Raw genomic sequence first — 23,585 nt, forward strand, 5'->3', positions numbered from 1 at the left:
ATGGCAACCAAATGATTTCTTATCACAGAAGGAGTTGAAGGCTAAGTTAGCAATGCTTCTCTGTCTCATCTCATGTAGACAAGTTTCCAATGGTAGGGCCCTGGACATTACAGGCAGAATGTTTTCCCCAATGGGGCTTTCTTTCATGATCTGCCTGAGAACCAAGAGTCATACCAGGGTAATAGAGTATTCTGCATTCCCGGATTTTCCTAAATTGTGTGTTGTGCAAAGCCTACGAGGAGATGTCTTCGGAGCTGACCCCCCAGGAGAAAGGCAACTTTGGATTGCCCTCTGGAAACATCATAAAGCGGTTTCATCACCCACAATTGCTCGTTGGGTGCGGTGGGTCATGCAGGACCCAGGCATTGACCTGCGAGGTTTTGGGGCTCATTTGGCTAGAGGAGCTATGGCATCCAAGGCCTTCTCAGTAGGGGCATGTTCGGAGGCCATAATGAATGCAGCGGACTGGTCCTCGGACTCGACCTTTAAGAGGTTCTACTTCAAGCCCAATATTGACATGACCCATTTGGTGGTAAGTAAGCTTTAAACTAGCACAATCCTTAGCCTCCGGTCCTGATATAGAATGAAAAATGTCCTAGCTATCATAATGGAAAGTTTCAATTCTATTAAGGACTCGGAGGCAAGGATTATCCCGCCCACGGAGGTGGTCCGGATGGTCAACCCATAGAGAGTAAGTAAAGTGTTCCTGAAGTATGACAGGTGTTATGTTTGAAGACGGTAATCTAGTTGGTTTCATGCGTATGCATGCTCACCTCCGACTTAAATGACAAGCGATTGACTTTGCGTTCCTTAATGAACAAGTTACTTACCTTCGGTAACGATATATCTGTAAGAAACATTAGTTAGTGATAGATTCCTTACCTTAGAATTACCCCCAGGCGTCAGACTGGATCCGGAAAGTTTTCGACAGCAGTACCCCTGCGCTTCGGTAGGCGTTGTCGTGCGGCTCCACGTACGTTGCTGGCATCATAGTCGCCAAGATGACGTCGCTGGAGCAACTCAGACGCGCGCGGACGTCACTTCTGTACACTACTTTCTGCGCCAGGAACGCAGAGCAATGCAAGATATTGACCACTGGTGTATTGAAACTAGGGCCCTAAAAGGGATGACTTTAACCCTAGAATTCAGTTTGCAGAATGGGGAGGATGGATGGGGCGGTAAGGAATCTATCACTAACTAATGTTTCTTACAGATATATTGTAACCGAAGGTAAGTAACTTGTTCATCTGAAAGAAACAAGTTAGTGATAGATTCCTTACCTTAAAATAGGTACCCCAGCAATACCAACCCCGGTGGTGGGTCTGCGAACTAAGATCACACCACAAAGTCATGGAGAACAGAACGGCCAAAGAAGCTGTCTCTCCGGACTGGATTGTCAAGGCAATAATACTTGGAAAAAGTGTGCAGCGAGGTCCACGTAGCTGCCTGACAGATGTCTTGCAGGGGGACACCACGTCCCAATGCAGTAGTAGCTGCCCTCGCCCTGGTAGAATGGGTGTGCAACCACATCGGAGGTTCCTTTTTAGCCAGACAATAACAGGCTTTGATACACAAGACGACCCAGCGGGAGATAGTCATTGTGTGTACAGCCTGACCTTTCTTGGCACCTACGTAGCCAAAAAAGAGCTGGTTATTCACCAGGAACTGTTGTGTGAGATTCAGGTAAAATGAGAAAGCACGTTTTGGGTCCAGACAGTGGAGCCTCTATTCCTCTCTGGAAGGGTGCGGAGGCGGAAAGAAAGTGGGCAAGGTGATAGTTTGCCCAATGTGGAAGGCAGTAACAACCTTCGGCAAGAAGGAAGAACAAATGCAAAGCACAACCTTGTCCGGATGAACAGACAAAACAGGAGGCTTACAGGAAAGAGCCAGGAGCTTACTCACGCACCTAGCGGAGGTGTTGGCAACCAGGAAAGCAGTCTCCAAAGTCAATGAGCGAAGAGGACAGTTGTGAAGTGGCTCAAAAGGATGCGACATCAGATAAGTGAGAACCAGTTTCAAGTCCCACTGCGTCATTACAAACGGAATAGGAGGGAAAAGGTGAGTAATGCCTTTGAGAAATCTATTAACAACAGGGGACTTGAAAAGAGAAGGCTGATCAGGGAGCCTGAGAAAGGCTGAAATCACAGAAAGGTAGACCTTAATAGTGCCCAGAGCAGAACCCTGCTGGGCCAGAGAAATAAGGAACAAAAAGGACTTCTGAAAGAGGGGCAGAAAGGGGATGTACAGCCTGTGCTGTGCACATGGCCACAAAGTTGTTCCACCTGCAGGCTTATTTAGTGGAGGGACGCCTGGCTGCCAGAAGGATATCACAGACTTCAGGAGACAAGTCAATTGGAATCAGCTGGCGCCGCTCAATCTCCACGCATGTAGGTGGAGGCTGGACAGGTTCGTGTGGAGGATCGTCCCCTGCTGCTGCAACAGAAGATCTTCCGAAGAGGTAGACAGATTGGGAAATCCACGCTCATACTGAGTAGCTCGGGATACCAAACTCTTAGAGCCCAGTCCGGGGCCACAAGAACGGCTTGGGCCAGGTCACGCCTGATCTTCTTCAGCACTCTGGGTACAAGTGGTATAGGAGGAAAGGCGTACAACAGACCGCAACTCCACTTGTGACGAAAAGCATCGCCGAGTGAGTGCCGCCTTGGAAATTCAAATGCGCAGAACTGATGAAAGAGACCTTGCACCACCTCCGAGTGAAGACGCCATGAGTCCTCCAAATCCTCTTCTCAATCCGGGTCTAACTGGCATTGAGCTGCGAGAGGGTCTTCAGACCCCTCCCAGTCCTCCCCAACCTGCCGGGCAGGCGGAAAAGAGGGAGGCGGATGGAGAATGGGATAGAAATTCCCCATCGGCGTCGGAATTGATGTCGATCGACACCGGTCTGGTGCTGTCTCCACGTCTGGGCGGAAGCAGGGAACGGCGTCGGCCAGGGAGCAGGCGACACTGGTGGCGGTGCCGTAGACGTCTATGTCGGTCGTAGGAGGCCACCCGACATCTGCTGGGATCCATACATGGATCCATAGGGGCCTTGCAGTGTCGAGACTGGAGTCGTCGAAGACGTCGGGCCGGAGCCGGCGACAAAGAGAAGCGAGGACCTGCGGGGCCCGAAGGCGTGCCGGCGGGTTCTGACGGCCCAAAAAGGCGGGCCATGGCTGACAAAGTCCTGCAGCTGGACCAGAGTCGCAGATGGTCCCAGGAAGGGCGGGTAGGCCGCCTGCAACTGCGCAGGCTCCGCCGGAGCCACGGTGGTGGCACCACCTGCACCCTCAGCCATGTCGCTGACAGGCTAGGCGAAGAGTGACAAGACTTCTTGTGCTTCGCCTTACCTGACTTCTAGTGCAAAGACTTTGTCGAACGATGGTAGTGGTGGCTCTGCGACCAGTCCCTCGACCTCCCATGGCACCGGGACCTTGAACAGCACAGAGCCGACTCCCAGGCCTCTAGCAACTTTCGGGACCGCTCCCGCAAAGTTTCGGGTCCGTCATGGACATCATGAGGGGACAAGCCGCGCAAGACTCTAAACCGGGCATCCCTATACACCAGGAGTCAAAGACTCAAAAAACAGACAAAAAGTCCCAAAAATAACTTTCAAAAATTGACTGGGGGTACCGCTCTCTCTGGATCTGCGCTTGGTTGTGCGGAAAAAGAAAGAACTGATATCAGCACGCGTGGGCGCGTCTAAGTAGCTCCAGCGACGTCATCTCGGCAACTACTATGCCAGCGACGTACGCGGAGCCGCACAACGACGCCTACCGATGCGCAGGGGTACTGCTGACGAAAGATTTCCGGATGCAGTCTGGCGCCTGGGGGTAATTCTAAGGTAAGGAATCCATCACGTGTTTCTTTCAGATTGGCCTATTTGCGCTACTGATCCCACTTCTTTGATTCCGGTATGGGAATCGGGGAAACAGGAGTTGTAGGAGAAGACAAATGGCATGACTCAGGTGACGACAGAGAAGGACCTGGATACTGGGAAAAGGCTATATGCTGCATCCTGGCTCCTGATTGGTCAAGGACTGCACTTTGTTATCTGTTCTTGGTTTCTTCCAAGGTCCCTGGTGTTCTGGGAAATGTGTGTTTTTGTTGGTTTAAAATGGCTGCTGAAAATAAAAGTGAAGAAAGTAAAGCATAATCCTCGCCTCCGAGTCATAAATAGAATTGAAACTTTCCGTTACGATAGCTAGGACATTTTTCATTATATTGACTCCTTTACCCATTTCATTTTCATCCCTTCTTTATTTGATTGGGGAGAAAATATTCCTAGATCTGCATTGTGCAGCAACTTAGATCGTAGTTGTCAAGTTCAGCACAAACAGATGGCATTCTGCCCAAATATGGTCGACTCAGGCAAAAGCCTTGATTGGGGTTTCATGATTTACTCTGAAATATAATTAGAATCAGGACTTTTGTGTAGCTAGCAAGCCAACTCAATAAAATTAGAAGCTCAGTCAAAGAAGCTTTGGAATTTACAGATGTTTTGTGGATGTGATGCTTCAGGGTCACGCTCCGAGACCCCTTCATCTGGAGCCAAGGAGTCACTCCCACTCATCCCGGCCGAGATTTTGGTTGATCTTCTGCAGGAGTGGTGCAAATATAGTTATCCGCCTGATGAAGAGGCAGGTGGTTGCAGAGACTTAAGCACATCAATTGGTCATGCGGATGAGGATGTGGACAAGAAGAAGTCGATTATCCTGATTGAGACTCTTGTGCTAACAAAGCCTCAATCACTTGCTTAAGTGAGTCCAGAAAACCAGCAGTGATGTGTCCCTAGTGAGGCATTCTAAGTAGGAGGGCTTATTATGCGCCCTTACGGAGAAATGCTATGTATTTCGTAGATTGATGTTAATTAACCGAATGTAAAGGGGAATTCAATCTAAAGCAAGTCAAGATTTTCAATAGTTTTCCGTAAAAAGAACCATAACAAGTTGCTTTCTTTTGTTGGAGGAATGTGGTACTTTTCCCCTGGGTGAGCAGCTCTTGGTGTTATTACATTTCAAGGCAAACAGAGTATGATCTGTCCTTCAAAGTTTTCAATGAAAAAGTAGGAGAATTCTTGCAATTCTGTGGTTTGTGATAAGGTGACACTGCAGATCGTCTGCATAGTTCTTTTCATGGCCGGATGTTGCACATGGTTTAAAGAAACTCTTCTTATTCTTGGTGGGAGTATCTGCCATTGTGAAAGAAACATCTCTGTCCCACTAACGGGAGACTATGTTATCCAAGCTCCTTACCCTATAAATCTGCAGAACAAAATCTTCACACAGAAGCCCTAGGGATTATAGTAATGGAAGTCTCACAGGGAGTGGAGATTAAACCTCTCTGTCTGGAATTCAGGTTTTACAAAGAAACATATGCACACATGCTCGTGTGAACACACAACACAATCACATACACAACACAAATGTACATGTGACAGGAAATAATTCACGCATTTTACTCTATTAAAGATTCAGTCCTGCAGAACTAAACTAATTATACATTATAAATAAAATTTATTAACTGAGGACATCTGAAAAATAAGGCTAAAGTAGTATTTTAGGAAGAAAGGCAACTACAAGCAACTATGAATTGCTAATTAAGTAAATAACAGGGTGATTCAGTGACACATGGAAGGTGCCAGATCTCACGTATACCTCCTCACCTGCCTCCATTTCTTCGTCTCCGAAGTATAGAACTCCAGCCCCAGAAGTCCAGCCCGCACCATGTTCAGCCAGTTCACGTAGATTATGTCTTCAGCCGCAACTCCCTCCAAGCCAAAAATTCTAATGAACACAATTAACAAAGTAGGGAGGTTAAGAATGGGAGGTGTGCTTGCATGGGAGAAGAGAAAGTAGATGATTACAAAGCAAAGATATCAAAAGCGATTGCCCTTCCTTGAAATGGGAATGAACTGCTGCCGAAGGTGGTAACAGTGATTTCTGGTTAGAAGAAGCAGGTGAATTCTGGTTCGAAGAAGCAGGTGAAAACATAGAACTTCTTATCAGGACACAACACTATCTATAAATACTTGCAATTTTATCAAGAACTCATTGTCATATATAAGAATCACTTTGTTCTTAGTAACATTCTTATGGCCCCCACCGGCATCTATATAAAAGAACCACAGCTATAAAAACCATCAAACTTAGGACGTCAGCAAACTAAACAAAACAAGAACATACTAATATAAAGTGCTTTGCACATACATCCGAAGCACCCTAAATTCAATACCAGACTCTCTAAACGTGTCCCAAAAAACTGGACATACTCATTAGAATGTCACAAGTGGAATTTGGCTTACTTTAAAACGTCCTTGTTAAAACACAAATAAAGTCCAACACACTCTGCTCGACATTCTTCATATGGAGAAGCAATGGTGGAGAACTTGCTGTCCCACGTCTCATTCCCTTTATACCATGTCCGAATCTACAGAGCAATAGAGAAAAGGAAAAAATAACTGAAAGAAAATACAAATAAGAAAAGATGGCATACAACAGCAATGGATCTAAAAGCAACACTTAAAGTTCAAATATGATGCGAAACCAGAACAAAAAGATGATGATAAAGGGAAGAGTAAAAAAAAAACTGAATAGAAATGTAAGAAGAAAACACACTAAAAGTGAGAAACTACTGACCTCAGCAATACTAACAGTGGCAAGCAAATGTAGATGAAAGACCAGGAAAAGAGACATCAAGGGCATCTGATTGATCCTCAGCCCTGGCAAAGTAAGATCCGGATGACAGTGCTCACTTTAGCCCTGGCCTGCCCCTCTAGAACGTTAACAGGCCCATGAGTATTTAGAACTGATTAAGACCTCCGAGGCACTGTAAATGTATTTAGAAATAGACTATTACCTTTGAGAATTCTGTAAGAGCCTCACAGGTGTACACCGTGAAAGAGTTTGTCCACCAAGACTATCTATCATATTAGTTACTATCCACCATTCCACATTTTCCCTAACCAACCATAAAGGGTGGGGACTCCATGGCTTTTTTGCTGTAAAATGTGAGCCCGACCCTTATAGTACTGACCTAGAAGGGTGAAATACTGCTGTCTTGTAGGGTGCGAGTTGATGTAGACAACAGATGCATTTATCCACTGAGTTATCCTACAGCTGCACTTCCTTTAGAAAATAAATAAACGTGTGCTTCTTATCTGACCAGTCCGGACTTGGCTGTGTTCTACAGTGACCCAAGTGTGACTCATAAAAAGCATGTGACCCGTCGATGCCACCAGCAGTTGTTTCTTGCCGACAAGTAAACACAACCCTCTCTAGGAACATGAACAACGTCATCTATCAAATGGGCAGCGGTGCATGCTTATGGTGTCTGCCAAGAAGCGTCTACAAATGCCGATTCCACACTCCAGGAAATGTTGCTGGAGAGCAGAGGTCTGAGGAACCAGCTATGAGCAAAAGACACACCGAAATAAAAGCAGACACACAAGGAGTAGGTGTTACCCAACCAGGATGCAATCAAATCAAAATAAGCAAAAAACAGAAGTTTTGGAAAGCCAATAGATGGATTCCATTCAAAACACTGCTGCAGTAGAAACAAAAATAAAAAAAGACTATATATAGAATTTGAGTTAAATAATTAAATGAGCAGCAATTCAGTGTATTTCTGCGCTGTGGAATGGTACCGCGTGCACTGTAATGTACGAGTTACTTACCTTCAGTAACAATGTATCTGGTAGAGAAGATTCTAGATCTGGAAAACTTTTTGCCACAGCATCCCTGCGCGCCGGGGGAGGGGGGGGGGAGGGAGGGGGGGGGGGCGGCATCACGTGACTCCGCCCAGGCGTAGTCTGCGTACGTGACGTCAGCGATGTCACATAAGTCCCACCCCGGTGCGCAAACGCCAGTTTTCTTCAGAGAGCTTTTCCGCGCCACAATGCTGAGCAGTCAGACAACCTGTGGGAGCATGGAAACAGTGTGCGAAAGAGCAGAAAAGGTGGAGAAAAGAGGATGGTGACGAACAACACCATAAGTAGCAGTGCCAACACTGCAGTACCCAAAGGCAGGGAAAGAAGAAAGAACGGAGCACAGCCCGGAGCAGCCACCCTGCCATCAGGTACAGTCCCCCCCTCCCCCCGAGGCAAGGAACAGGAGGGTCTGCGGAACAAGACAAATCCTCCTGTCAAAAGAACGAAAGAATGCACCCACAGAAGACATAGCCACCCACCAGAAGGCGAGTGCAGAAGCCAAAGGTCCTCGCAAAACGAGGAGGAAGGGCGGGCCGTGAAGGAATCTGCAGCTAGAATCGTCTCTACCAGATACATCGTTACCGAAGGTAAGTAACTCGTACACCTGATAGAGACTACTAGCCGCAGATTCCTTAACGTAGAATAGATACCCAGCCATACCCCCGGAAAAGGAGGGTCTGCGAAGGACCCCACCAGCCTGGACATAACACAGGGTCCCACAGGTGACCAGTCCAACGGACAGGGCGAGGAGCCCTGTCCTCCCAGGCAAGGGGAACCCCCACAAGCAAACACCACCGACCCCAAGATGGGTGTGGGAGGAAGGAAAGAAGAAAGAGGAAGCCTGTTCACACACAGAGGAACCAAGGGCAAGGCCAGGGGAGGCCAAAGCACCCCACGCCCCTACAAGGCAACAGAACCCCCGTCCAATGCCAAGGCGAGGAAGAAGAACAACCTAGAGGGCCCTAGGGGACGGGGGAAAAGAAGGCGAGCCCACCACAGTCGGAAGTCAATAGACCAGACAGAACGGCGCTGACAGTAATAAAGCAGGTGGAAGCAGGAAGAATAGCCCGGGCCCCCGGGAAGACTGGGCAGGCCGCGCCTGAAAGAAGGAGGAACACAAAACCATCCCAGCCCCCAGGACAGGGAACATGAAGGCGAAGAAGAGCCCGGACACACCTCAGCGAGTGGTCCGCGCACACGACCTAAAGAAGCAGCACCATTGCCACGACGCCAGGCCGCAGACAGCAGGTCAGACCTGGCAAACAGCGCAGCGACCCTGGAGAAGACACCCCGGGCACCACCAAGGCATTGCAATCCAGCAAAAGGGAATTGCTCCTGCAACGTACATGAACACCATGGAGAGCAGAGGCCCGAAGGCGACTACCATTCCCCAGCACAGTATAAGCTGTATAACCGCTACCACTTCCCCACATAGGGTAAGTTAAGTCCCAAGACATGGGAACCCTCTTTGGAAGAAACTTCCGCAGCAGAGGACAACAAAAAGAGCCACAGGGGAAAAAAAACTGCGCAGAAGGCTTGTCAAACAGCCCAAGAGAAAAACAGGAGGCCTAATCTCAGGACCAACCTTGTGCAGATAACCCAAAGCAAAAACACACAGTGAAGAAGGGCCGTCCAGCAGCCAACAGAATCACAGTCTCAACAAGGAGGGCTCGAGTGGCCACAAAGCACACAGAACTACAACTACGACGGCGACTCGCCCAAAAGGAGGAGCATCATCAAGAGCTAGCCCAACTCACAGGTCACTGAGGAGGGGGGGGGGGGTGAAGAGGAGAAGGAGGAGGAGTAGGAGAAGGAGGAGGAGGTGGCCGAAGCACTGCCAAGAACCTCCGGATGACAGAGTCTGCTGGGGCATGGAACAGAAGAGTGCCATCGAAAAGAAGGTCAACCAGCCGTTCCCTAACATTTTCCGGGAATACACTGTCCCGAAGCCAAGCATGGCAGCGAAGGGCAACCGAAGAAGCCAAGCATGGCAGCGAAGGGCAACCGAAGAAGCCATGGCATGACCAAGCACCTCCGATATGCCCAGCTCCCGGCCATTCAACGCATGGTGCCGCAAATCAACCTGAGCATCCTCCTGTGACGCGGCGGACCCCAGGGACTCAGCCGAGTCCCACTAACAAGAGGTGGCCCTAGCTGGCACACAAAGTGTTAAGGGCCCGCAGAGCTGCACTGGTGGAAGCAAACATGTTGCGCCCCCCAAGAGTCAAGCCAGCGGGCCTCCGTGATGGTGGAGACAACAGTGGCGGTAGGGAGGGAAAGGCGGTCCTCAAAAAGGAGCTCGAGGCAGAGGGGTGGAGGGAAAGACATGCCGGGTCACGCGGCGCTGGAAGGTGCCGGTGCAAAAGGTGTTGGGGCACCGGGTCCCCTGTGGCGGGACATCCCCAAGTCCCCATCAGGGAAGAAAGGAGCGAACACTCAAAGGGGAGCAGCAGCTCCCTCCCACCAGAGCCCTGGTGGAGAACTTCCAGAAGGTGATTGGCGGGGAAATGGGCAACCGGATCACCCATGCGCAAAATACCTACAGCCGTGGACACAGCACAAGCGAAGGCCGCACCCGCCTCCGTAGGGTCCTGCGGTGGGGAAAGCAGCTCATCGTGGTTGACGACTGCAAGCTAAGGCAGCCGTCCCCGAAGCCAACCGGAGCGGGCAAAGGCTAGGTCCAGAAAGGTGAAAAAGGGACAGAGGAGTGGGGGACCGGTGGCTCCTCCGGTTAAAACTGCGGACACGGCAACGGTGAGGAGCCACCCTTTCATGACGTCGGGGGAAAAAGCCACGACGCAGCGGCCTGTCTCCGGCGAGGACAACACCAGTAGGCGTCCAACCTCCAGAGAACAGGGGGCGTCCGAACAAGAGTCCGCGACCCGACGCCTGTCAGGAGCCATAGAGTCCGCAGCCCGAGGCAGGACGTCATCAGTGTCCAGTGCCAAAGGAGACGCCAGACAGGCCTCCTCCACACCACACAGCTCAGGGGACCGGGGCTGGGCCGGAGCCGAGGCTAAGGGATGGCGCCGGAACGGTGCCGACTCTACCTCCGACGAGGCACCCGCCTGCGTGGAGGGACGAGAGGGAACCGGGGGATGATAAGGAGCCCCCGCCAGCCTGAGCCCATAATGGGACGAGGGGGGTCCGCCGACACATGTGGCGCCGCCAAGGCAGACTCAACCTCCGACTCGACCCCCGATGAGGCAGCTGCCTGCGTGGAGGGACGAGAGTGGCCCGGAGGAGGACGAAGGGTCCCCCGCCAGCTTCGACCCACGATGGGGCGAGGGGGTCTGCCGACCCCTGTGGCGCCGCCAGGGCCAGCAGCTGCCAGCGCCGTAGAGGCGTCACCTCGGCCTCAGGCAAGGCCACCGCCTGTCCAGAGGGCCGAGAGTGGCTCGGAGATGCGACCCGAGCCCCGGCGACCTCCCGCGACACCACAGGTACTCCCGCAGGAGTTTGCGGCGAGGCAGAGGCGCCGTGGTCTGAAGGAGGGACCCCCCGAAGGGCCGCACTCCAACGGCACCACATCCTCCAAGCCTGGAGCCGAGCCAGTCGGAGCCGCCGGCGACGCCGCAGAGGGCCCCGCACAATGCAAGGGTTCTGCCGACGTCCCAGGAGGGCAAGGAGGAGAAGCCAGTGACGCTCTTGCAGCATAGGAGAGGGATGGGGACGACGGCAACGATGGCTGCTTTGAAACCCTTCTGCAGAAGCTGATCGAGGTGACAAAGCCGACCTGGACAGATGAGCCGAGAGAAGTTTCATACGATGCTCCTGCTGCGACTTCGGCTTCAACTGTTGGCATGCCTCGCAATCAGTGGAGCCGTGATCTTCCCCCAAACACCACTTGCAAATGAGGTGAGGGTCCATCGCCGACATAAGGCATCCGCACGACGAGCACGTCTTAAAGCCCGAAGGCATCCGCACACTGTTCCCACAGAGACAGCAATAGCTAAGGAAAAAGGCCCAAACAAGCCCGGAGCATGAAACGGATCCGCGGAAAAGGAAAAACTGACGTAGGCGCGCCGGGGTGGGACTTATGTGACCTCGCTGACGTCACGTACGCGAACGACGTCTGGGCGGAGTTGCGTGATGCCGTCCCCCCGGGATGCTGTGGCAAAAAGTTTTCCGGATCCAGTCTCACACCTAGGGGTAATTCTACGTTTAGGAATCTGCGGCTAGTAGTCGCTATCAGATGCCAGAAACAGCAAACTGCATGACGGATTAATACTCTTGGAGGAGCCAAAGCCCACTAACTGTATGGTATGCATAAAAAACATTGTAACAATAGGCACCAATAAGCAAGCACTCTCAAGTAAGACCTAAAGAGGCAGCAGCAGCCCTGTGCCTTAACGTAGGCTGAAGCTGTAAATCAGGGTCTATTTTAACATGCTATGTCATGACGGACCGCACGGCTCGACCTGCAGTGTCACTTACACTGTTCACCCCACGCGTAACCTGAGCACCCCATAGCCTACTGGCACTCTTGGCTTTTCAGCATTGTCAGCCATTAGACATTAAGAATTTCAATAAGAAAAATATACATGAAAAATGAGAATATATCTAAAGCAGCAAGCTACAAATGACAGAAAATTATGACAATATCAAATAAAAAAATACAAAGAAAACACTTCTTTGCAGGCCAAAATGTGGGTGTTCCCTTGGAACCGACTTTAACAGTTACCATCTCAGGTAGTGGGATAAGATGTTTTTTCATATGATAACAGGACCGGATGACTACTTGTTCTGCTCGAACTCTCAGCAGCCTTCAACACCACAGACAATTTGCTGCTCTTAGAACAGCTACAAGAGTTGTCAAATATTTTAGGTGGGGGGTTATCTTTATTCTTGAGTAGTGCGAAGAAGAAAAAGTTACAGATCTTTGTTAACTACCTTTCTATCTATCTACCTGCAGCTTGCTCACCTGTTGAATTTCTAGAGGCACCAGACTGGATCTCAAAACTGTTCATAAATCTCTTGTGCCGGTAGGAGGCGCTCGCTTCATCTCTGCAATGAAGTTAAACCAGTGTGACGTTAGCGGAGCCATATAGCACCCAACCTGGCACACCAGTGTCAGCTCCCCATCCACTTTTTTCCTTAGAGGCAGAGATGAGTATGCAACGGATTAAGTATGTGGCAGCACAGTGCAGCAACTAAATTGGGGCCTTTTTAGTAATAATGTTCTATGACCATTCTCCTGATCAGGGAGGTGGGCAGAATTGGTGAGAAATCTACAGGCAAAGCAGGTGTCCAACAAAAAGATAGTTACAGAAATGTATTAACTTCTTCTTCTGAGGAATACTTCTACCTGCAGATTCCTCACCTCTTGAATAGATTCCAAAGCAGTACCTATGCCCAGGTGGAGGATCTGAAGGAGTGTTCAGACAATAAAATTCTGTAGCCCGAATATGTGAAATGGCAATAACTTTCCACCTCTGTATCCAAGCAAAAAGTTTAGAGAATGTGTGAAGGGAAGTCTGTGTAGATGCACAACAAATTCCAGCCACAGAAACACCACTGGCAAGCAATGAACATGAGACTTCCCAGGCAGTTTAAATCAAATCAAATAATATTTATTAGGTTTCACACATTAAAACCATAAAAGCACCCAATAAATATAAAATACAGATATAAGTCTGGTAAAAATAAAACAATCCACACAGGAATCAACCGGCGAATAAAAGAACTCGTACCAATGGGGATGCAGGAAAACAGTGGCTTCATTTTCCTACATGCTGCACCACAAAAACCAAATTACCAGGATCTTCACAGTGAGTACAATTGGAGAGAACAGGCCGGTTAGTCACAAATGGATCTAAGTCTGATAGCGGATTTTTAAAATTGAAGTACATAAAACACAGTGCTACCTGTCAACATTTGTAGGTAGATAGAAGCTGGGCGTACAAATAACATTTTACAGAATTGGAATTATAAAAGACTTTCTAGGAGTTTCATAAAAGCTACAAAACATCATAAAATGGGTCATGTCCTGTGGAGATTGACCATTGCAGCCACAGGACAACAAAGTTTGGCCCTTGGTACAGACCCTAGGATGTGCAAGAAGGAGATGGAAAAGGTCAAACAAGAAACCTCGTGAGCTAAAATTGGTCATGCGAGTTTATGAATCCCAGTAGGTAAGGTTCCACCGTCTTGGTGGTTTTTAACATGATAAAACGGCGTACACTGGGTTTTAAGAGCTCCCTCTCTTCCCTTGCCATAATCCTCTGCTCCATGAAACTCGCCTTTATGAGGTATTAAAGCAAGTTCCTTTTTGGCAAGGGAAAAGCAAATTTTTATATACAGTATGATGTAGTGAGATAAAATCCTCTTTTCAAATGCCTTGCTCTTTTTGCTGCTGCTGCATACCCCATAAACAACTGTTTGCCGGTTCAGATTTCCTTGGAATGGTCAATATCACAACTCACCATTCTAAGGGCTCCAGCAGTTGTAATCACTCCTACTCCTTAATGGGGTGAGGTAAAGCATAAAATCTATGAAGGGTAATGGAGTGCCCCAAGTGAAAAGGAATGAAATCCGCTTTGTTGAGTTGAGATATTACTTATTAAGCGCACGAATGCCGCGGCGTCTTGGCACTGACTGTGGTACATGGAGCTGGGAGCATCAAAGGAAGACATTAGATCGTGGAGAAAATCCAGGTTTTCAGCTACTTCCTAAAAATCCGAAGATTTGGTTGAAGGCGCAGTGCAGACGGAATCTGATTACAGAGTTTGGCCGCACAATATGATAGGGTGCGGCCCCCCCATCTTACCTCACGGATCTACAGGATACAGAAGAGACCCTTCGTAGATGATCTAAGTATTCTGGGAGGAGAGTACCGGAAAAACAGCTTCTGTATTTCCCCCGAAATGCCTCAGTGGAGCGCTTTGTGTCCCAGAAAAAGAGACCTAAAATCGGCTCTTTACTGGTCAGGAAGCCAATGTAAAGCTCTAATCGAATCCGAGGTGTGACGACCCTTGGGGATATTCATGAGCAATCTTGCTGCCGCATTTTGCAAGGATTGCAGCTTCCTCATCTGCGCCTTATCAATTCCAACAAAGAGCGCGTTGCAGTAGTCTAGTTTGGAAAGGAATAGTGCCACTACAAAGGTCTTTTGAAGTTCATATGCAATGAAAGGGAAGATTTTCCTCAAGGTTTTTCGAAGGAAAAAAATAAGAGGAGGTTAGCTGATTGACTTGGGCCGAGAGATTGAGTTGGTCATCAAAGATCACGCCCAGGTTCCTAACCTTGGTAACCGGGCGAGAACACACTCCGGCCTCCGTTGCCCACCAGCTGTTGTTCCATAGGGAAGGCCCCTCACCAAACTCCAGGACCTCAGTTTTGTCAGTGTTTATTTTCAAGAAATTTTGGCTCATCCAGATCATGATGTTTTTCAGACATGCATGAAAGCTGTTAGCCACTAATTCTGGTTGTTTGGATATTGATATCATAAGCTGAGAGTCATCAGCATACATGATCAAGGAAAAGCCATGTTTCCTGATAAGACTGGCCAGCGGGGACACATATATGTTGACAAGGCAGATCCCTGCGGGACGCCACATGGGAGCTGAAAGACCTCAGACTGTAAATTCTCCCAATGAATGCTCTGCTCCCTATTTTCTTGGAAGGAGGAGAGGAGGGTCAGAGCGGTATCCTCTATTCCCACATCTATCAGCCGCAGTACCAATACCGTGTGGTTTACGGTATCAAATGCAGCAGAGAGATCTAAGAGGACGAGGACCACTTTGCTCCCCCATCCACTATCGTCCGAATCCCCTCAGTAGCTAGTATTAAGGCCATCTCCGTCAACTGACATGGCCTGAAACCATGCTGTGTCGGGTTCAGTAGGGTATTCTCTTCCAGATATTTTATCAGCTCCTTATTTATGTTTTTTTCGCGGTATTTTTGCGGTTATTGGCAGCCTGGAAATTGGCCGGTAGTTTTGGGACTCTAAAGGATCAAGGGCCGGTTTTTTGATGATTGGACTAATACAGGCCTTTTTCCAAGCGTTGGGATATTTTCCGGTTTCTAGAACTTGGTCCAGAAGAGGGGTGAGATGCATACTAATGATCTTAGTGGCAAATTGAAATATGGCTGAAGGGCAAGGATCATTTGGGGAGCCCGATTTTGTTGATTGCATGAGATTTTGAACCTCATCCTGAGTAAGTGCCCTGAAACGTGAGAGCCTACAGTGTCCTGCCCAGGCTTCAATGGTTGGAGTGTTACTGACCAAGGTAGCAGTGGCTAAGTTTAAAAGATCATTATATATTAGTTGCACTTTGCTCTGGAAAAAATTAGCCATTTCGTTGCAGAAAGCTTGATCTGGTCTAAAGCACAAGTTACTTACCTTCGGTAACGATATATCTGTAAGAAACAGTAGTTAGTGTTAGATTCCTTACCTTAGAATATCCCCAGGCGTCAGACTGGATCCGGCAAGTTTTTAGTCAGCAGTACCCATGCGCATCGGTAGGCGACGTCTGCGGCTCTGCATCCGTCGTAATCGCTGGAATGACATCGTCTGAGTACTTAGATGCCGCCCTCAAGCGCTGACGTCAGTTCTGTACACAGCTTTCCGCGCCAGGAACGCAGAGCAATGCAGGAAACAGACACTGGTGCCATGAAACTAGGGCCCTCAAAGGGAGATACCTTAACCCTAGATATCGGTTCGCAGAACGGGGAGGATGGGTGGGGCGGTAAGAAATCTAACACTAACTACTGTTTCTTACAGATATATCATTACTGAAGGTAAGTAACTTGTGCATCTGAAAGAAACAGGTTAGTGTGAGATTCCTTACCTTAAAATAGATACCCCAGCAATACCAACCCCGGTGGTGTGTCTGCAACCCAAGATCACACCAGAAAGTCCTGGAGAATGGAACGGCCGAAAAAGCCATCTCTCCAGACTTGGCTGTCTAGGCAGTAGTGCTTAGCAAAGGTGTGCAGCGAGGCTCACGTAGCTGCCTGACTGATGTCCTGCAAGGGAACTCCCCGACCCAGGGCAGTAGTAGCTGCCGTGGCCCGAGTGGAATGAGCACGCAGCCCCACAGGAGGCTCCTTTTTCGCCAAGGAGTAACAAACCTTGATGCACAGAACGACCCACCGAGAGATCGTCCGCTTGTGCACCGCCCGTCCCTTCTTAGCGCTCTCGTAACCAACAAAGAGCTGGTCGTCCACCCGGAACTTCGAGGGATGCAGAAAGAAGGTTGGCAAGGTGATGGACTGCCCGATGTGAAAGGCTGTAACCACCTTTGGCAGGAAAGAAGGACGAGTCCTCAGAACAACCTTGTCCGGATGGACAGAGAGGAAAGGAGGCTTAGAAGGCAGAGCCTGGAGCTCAATCACTCTCCTGGCAGAGGTGATGACAACCAGGAATGCAGTTTTAAGAGTCAGAAGACGAAGAGGACAGTTATGAAGCGGCTCAAAGGGAGCGCACATCAGATAAGTCAATACAAGGTTCAAGTCCCACTGAGGCATCACAAAGGGACCAGGAGGAAACATGTGTGTGATGCCTTTTAAAAATCTATTTACAACAGGGGACTTGAAAAGAGAAGGCTGATCAGGAAGCCTTAAGAAAGCTGAAATGGCCAAGAGATAGCCTTTGATAGTGCCCAGAGCAGAGCCCTGCTGGGCAAGAGAAAGAAGGAAGAGGAGAACCTCTGAAAGGGGGGCAGAAAGAGGATCCACAACCTTTGCTGTGCACCATGCCACAAATTTGTTCCAACTGAGGGGTATACCGTTTTTGTGGAGGGCCACCTGGCTGCCAGAATCACATCACAGACTTCAGGAGGCAAGTCAAATGGCCTCAACTGTCGCCGCTCAATCTCCACGCATGTGGGTGGAGACTGGACAGGTTCAGGTGGAGGACCGTCCCCTGCTGCTGTGACAGAAGGTCCTCCTGAAGAGGCAGATGAATCGGGGGGATTGACTGACATGCTGAGTAGCTCGGGATACCAGTATCTTCGTGCCCAGTCCGGAGCCACAAGGATGACTTGGGCCCGGTCTCGCCTGATCTTCTTCAGCACTCTGGGCAAAAGTGGTATGTGCGAAAAGGCGTTCAACAGACCGCAACTCCACTCGCGACGAAAAACGTCTCCGAGCGAAGGCCGCCTTGGAAATTCCAATGCGCAGAACTGATGACATTGCGCGTTCTCTTCGGTGTCGAATAGATCTAACCAAGGCTCTCCCCACTGCAGAAAGAGACCTTGTGCCACGTCAGAGTTCAGATGCCATTCGTGATCCATCATGCACCGGCGGCTGAGTTTGTCCGTCCTGGCGTTCAGGGAACCTGCCAGGTGTTGAACCACCAGGGTGACGCCCTGGTGTTCCAGCCATGTCCAGAGGCGCAGAGCCTCCTGACAAAGGGTCCACGACCCCACCCCGCCCTCTTTGTTGCAGTACCACATGGCAGTGGTGTTGTCCGTGAACACCTGTACTACACTTCCTCGGACAGAGGGAAGGAATGCCTGCAGGGCAAGCCGGATTGCCCGCAGCTCCAGAAAGTTGATATGGAGCTGAGACTCCGCCGGAGACCAGAGGCCTCTGATCTCCGCCTCCCCCATGTGGCCCCCTCCATCCCAGGAGGGACGCATCCGTCACTACCACGTGCTCCGGTTGGGGACGGGAAAGGGATCTGCCGCTGACCCAATCGCGCAGTGCCATTCGAGATCAGGACGTGGTCGGACAAGTTGCTCTGATACTCTGCCCACTGAAACTTCAGGTCCCACAGCAGAGCCCGCATCCTCCACCTGGCGTGATGCACCAGCAGGATGCAGGAGACCTTCAGCCTCAGGAGCCGCAGCGTCAACCTGACAGAGACTCGGGATAAAGGCTGAAAGATCGGAATCAGAGCCTGAATATCCCGAACCTGCTGCTCGGGAGGACAAACCCGAAATTGCACCGAGTCCAGAACCGCTCCGATGAAGAGGAGCTTCTGAGAGGGGCACAGGTGTGACTCTTCGGCACGTTGATGGAGAACCCCAGCAGGTGCAGGAGATCGGCTGTAGTCTGGAGGTGGGAGACGACTGTCTGGGGCGAGCCCGCCTTCAACAACCAGTCGTCGAGATAGGGGAAGACTGGAACCCCTGATCTACGCAGATGAGCTACGACCACCGCCATCACTTTCGTGTACACTCGAGGAGCACTGGTGAGGCCGAAGGGGAGCACGGTAAACTGAAAGTGCTCGTGGCCTACCGTGAACCGCAGGTAGCACGGGTGGGCCGGCAGGACGGGGATGTGGAAATAAACATCCTGCAAGTCCAATGCTTCCATCCAGTCTCCAGGGTCTAGGGCAGCCAGGACCTGAGCTAAAATCAGCATCTTGAACTTCTCCTTTCGGAGGATGACGTTGATGCTCTGGAGATTCACGATAGGGCGTAGGCCTACTTTGCCCTTCTTTGGTACCAGGAACGCACTTGACGGCCCCCTTGGCAAAGATGGGCCGTAACTTCCTCCTGCAGAAGTTGCAAGTGATCCTCCGACATGCGGTGGCATGGCTGGAGGGGTCGCCTCGAAGGGGAGGGAGTGGCCCCTTCGGACGATTTGCAGCACCCACCTGTCCGAAGTGATGGTACGCCAGTCGAGGAGGTGATGGCGGACCCTGCCCCCCACTGGCGTCAAATGGGCCTGAAAGCTTGGACTGGGAAGGCTTTGAGGCAGATGCTGCGGGAGTGGATGTGGACTGACCTTGCCGTTGTCCCCCGGCACCGCCACGGCCGTTACCACGTCCGCGACCGCGTTGAGGTTGGTCCTGTGGCTGGCTGGTCGTGTGGGGGCGCCCCTTCCTTGGCCACGAAAGGGGCGAAAAGCAGAAGCCTGCTGGCTCTGGCCCGACAGGCCCAAGGACTTGGCCGTAGCCCTGGAGTCCTTGAAACGCTCAAGCGCACGGTCTGCTTTGTCGTCAAAAAGGAGACGGCCAGCAAAGGGCATGTCCATGAGCGTGGCCTTGCCATTCCACAAAAATTGGCGGAACTCAGCCAGGCATGGCGGCGGACCGCCACCGTCGTGGAAATCGCCCTGCCCAGCGAGTCCGTGGTATCAAGTCCACACCTGATCGAATAACGTGCTGCATCCCGCCCCTCAGCAAGGGATTGGCCAAGCCTTGTCCGGGCCTCCTCCGGACACTGGGGCAGCACGTCCGCAACCGTGTCCCACAAGGAGTGGGTGTAACGGCCCAAAAGGCAAGCGGTGTTGATAGACCGCAACCCAAAACTCAATGAGGAGAACAGTTTCTTCCCAAACTGGTCAAACCTTTTGGATTCCCGATCCGGGGAAGCAGTCGGGAATGCGGTCTGGGACTTAGAGGCCTTGATCACCAGGCTCTCGGGGGTGGGGTGCACGGACAGAAAACTTGGGTCCCCCGGAGCCAGGCGGTGGAGTCGGGCCACGTTCCGATCCACAGGGGGCACTGTGGAGGGCTTGGACCAAGTGCCCATCAGAACGTCCGTGAGGGCTTCATTGAACGGCAGCAGAGGCTCCGAAGAGCTTACTGGCGGCTGAAGCACCTCAGTGAGGAGGTTAGTCCTCACGGCCGCGGCAGGGAGCTCAAGAGCCAAGGCCTTGGCTGCCCTGCGCAACACCACACCATAGGTAGCACCCTCCTCGGTAGCCATGGAGGGAGGAGAGATGAATCCAGTGTCAGGCGATGTATCCAGACCACTGGCCTCCCCCAGCTCATCTGCCCAGTCCTGACTTAACTGGCACTGTTGCGCCAGAGGGTCCTCAGACCCCTCCTAGTCCTCCCCCTCATCCGTGTCCTGATAAACAGGCAGAAATGACGGAGCTGGGTCGTAGGTGAAGGCCTCACCCATCGATGCCGGGGACGGCGCCGAGCGGCGCCGTTCCGGTACTGAAACTGGAGACGGCGCCGGGAGCGACACCATCGGGGTCGGCACCGGCGGAGGAGTCGTGAGTTCAACTGGCGTCAACCGGGATCCAGGCCTGGATCCCCCAGGGCCCTGCGGCGTCGGGACCGAAGTCGACAACGGCGCCGGGGTCGAAGCACCCGACGGCGCCGGGGCCAAAGCCCCCGGCCCGCCAGGGCCCCTAGTAGAGTCTGCAGGCCCGAAGGCGCGCCGACAGGACCAACGGAGGGAAGTGAATCCTCATGGACACAAGGAAATCCGGTATCTCCTCCGGCGTCGCATGCAGCCCAGGGACCGGAGGGTATGGGACCGGATGTGACGCTTGCGGCTCCAGCGGAGCCGCGCAGGTGGTGTCACCCGATCCTCAGCCGCATCACGCGACCGGCGAGGGGAGTCGGAAGAGCAATGTCGCCTCTTTGACTTCTTTTTAGAGTGCCTCGACTTACCGGAGGACTTGGAGCCCGACGAGTGGTGATGACTCGATGAGTGGTGATGGCTCGACGAGCGGCGTTGGCTGCGGCTCCGCGACGGGTCCCTCGACTTCCTCCTCGACCGGGACCTTGAGCGGCGCGGAGCGGACTGCCAGATTTCGAGCGGCTTACGGGACCGCCCCATCAGGTGGTGACAGGCGTTGCACGGCTTAAAGCCAGGTATCCCTACGGCACCAGGAATCGAAGTAGACTCGAAGATAGATCCAAAACAGATCAAAAAAGTTAGTAAAAAAATGACTAGGAGTACTGCTCTTCCCGGATCTGCGCTTGCTGGTGCGGAAAAGAAGAACTGACGTCAGCGCGCGAGAGCGGGTCTAAGTACTCCGACGACGTCATCCCGGCGATCACGATGCCGACAACGGATGCGGAGCCGCAGACGACGCCTACCGACGCGCAGGGGTACTGCTGACGAAAAACTTTCCGCATCCAGTCTGACGCCTGGGGATATTCTAAGGTAAGGAATCTAACACTAACCTGTTTCTTTCAGATTTGAGCTGTATGCTGTGGCCTGACCAACGTAAAAACAGTTTTAAAGAGTTCCTTGGAGGAATGAGCGGTGTTCCCAATTTTAGCAGTGAAGTATGCTCACTTAGCTTCAATAACTGCTTGCTTATATTTTTCTAAGTTCGCATTATAGGCTGACTTATGCTTTCGTCCTAAAGACTAGTTTGTCTAAGTAGAAGCATGTGAAAGGCATGCAAACAGAGCCTGAAGCTCACTAAAGCACCTTTTGGCGGTAATACCTAATAGAAAAAATGAAGATAAATCATTAAATGTAAATGGTAACTATGAAGGGACAAGTGAACATCCATCAAAAAAGTCAAAACAAGATTTAATTGCCAGTGGGCCATTATAAAAGGTGTAGGAGTAAACGTGTCAGTTGAGCCCACCCTGCAGGGTTGGGGCTCCCATCGACAGAGGTTTTGTTTTGGATGTTTGATGAGGAGTGCATGACCCGCTTGTCTCTACACTAAGAAAAAGGATTCAGCCTGACTCTAAAGGATTTAACCTGGTGTGTTTGAGAGCGAAAAAGGGAGAGGGGAGATGTATTTGCCTCTCCCTGGCAATTCCGGGACACCGCACGCTTTAGAGAGAATACTTACAGGTATGCGGCAAGTCCAAAAACGAGGTTTGTTGAAAATGCAATTTAAGACTTGAAGTTGCACGTGGCACTTTACTTACAATGCACTGAAACAATAAGAAGTGACTTTGTACTGGGGTGAAAGTAAACTATTAATGCAACATTTTCTATCAGCACCATAGTACAGAGAAGACTACTAATGCATCATGGGGCTTGTAGGAATGTGTCCCGTGGCCACATGGGAGCATGATTTAAAAGCACCTGCACCTTGTTACCCCTGCACCTATGATTAAGGCATTCGCCAAAGCGCGTCAGGAAGCAACAACTATGGACATGCAGCCATGTCATTTTTATATATACGCCACAATGCCACAGTGAATTGGCCTCAGCACCCTTCTGTTTGTGTTAATCAACAGGGTGCTCTGTCCCCGCAGTTGACGCTGCCCTGCAGATTTGGAGACCCCAGTCGACAGAGGTTTTGTTTTGGATGTTTGATGAGGGGGACATGACCCCTTTGCCTCTACACTAAGAAAAAGGATTTAGCCTATTACTAAAGGATTTCACCTGGTGTGTTTGAGGGCGAGAAAGGGAGAGGTATTGACCTCTCCCTGGCAATTCAGGGACACCGCACGTTTTTGAGAGAATACTTACAACTATGCAGCAAGTCCAAAAAAGATGTTTGTTGAAAATGCAAGTTAAGACTTGAAGTTGCACGTGGCACTTTACTTACAATGCACTGAAGAAATAAGAACTGCCTTTGTACTGGGGTGAAAGTAAGCTATTAAGCAACATCTTTTATCAGCGGTACAGAGGAAAATACAAATGCACCATGGCACTTGTAGGAATGTGTTCCATGGGAGCATGATTTAAAAGCACCTGCACCTTGTTACCTCTGCACCTGTGATTAAGGCATTTCGCCGAAACACGTCAGGAAGCAATAACTATGGACATGCTGCTTTGTTTTTTTTGTGTTTTTTTTTCATTATTAAATAAACGCCACAATGTCACAGTGAATTGGCTTCAGCACCCTTGTGTGTGTGTGTGTGTATAAACGTGTATTGACGACAATGGAAGAATAAAACATCTTTAGCACCAACTCTGGGTCCGTGTCCGTATTTTGATTCCTACAATTTTGGATTGTCATCGGAACAAAGTAATACATATATATACATACACTTATATATACGTCCAGCAGACCTAGTCAGAATAGAACCACTGGGACTGTACCTCCGTGGAGAAGTGTGGCTCAATGGTTAGAGCGGCAGACCCTGATGCAGAGGTCTAGCCCGGGAACAGGGTTCAATTCCCCGCCTCGGCGGGTCTTGGGCTAAAAAATTCCACGGACCTGATAATTCTTGCCTCGGTGCCTATTCCAATCATGGAGTCCTACTCTGCAACTCTGGGCAATAGCTTGCTTAATCTCCACAACGGCCCCCACAACGCTAAGGATG

General features: G+C 50.5%; 1 protein-coding gene across 2 annotated transcripts in view; it reads right to left on the reverse strand.

Annotated features, from left to right (window-relative positions):
- DPP3 (dipeptidyl peptidase 3) overlaps positions 1-23,585 on the reverse strand; it is a 468,907-nt gene that overhangs the window by 74,888 nt on the left and 370,434 nt on the right. For both annotated transcript variants that reach the window (XM_078660787.1, XM_078660788.1), the window contains exons 14-15: positions 6,302-6,426; positions 5,663-5,783 (exon numbers count right to left, since the gene is read on the reverse strand). In XM_078660787.1, the coding sequence (XP_078516913.1) occupies positions 5,663-5,783; positions 6,302-6,426 (246 nt within the window). The remainder of the gene's footprint in view (positions 1-5,662; positions 5,784-6,301; positions 6,427-23,585) is intronic.

The sequence above is a fragment of the Lissotriton helveticus genome, chromosome 9 (assembly GCF_964261635.1).
Source record: "Lissotriton helveticus chromosome 9, aLisHel1.1, whole genome shotgun sequence".
Classification (NCBI taxonomy): domain Eukaryota; kingdom Metazoa; phylum Chordata; class Amphibia; order Caudata; family Salamandridae; genus Lissotriton; species Lissotriton helveticus.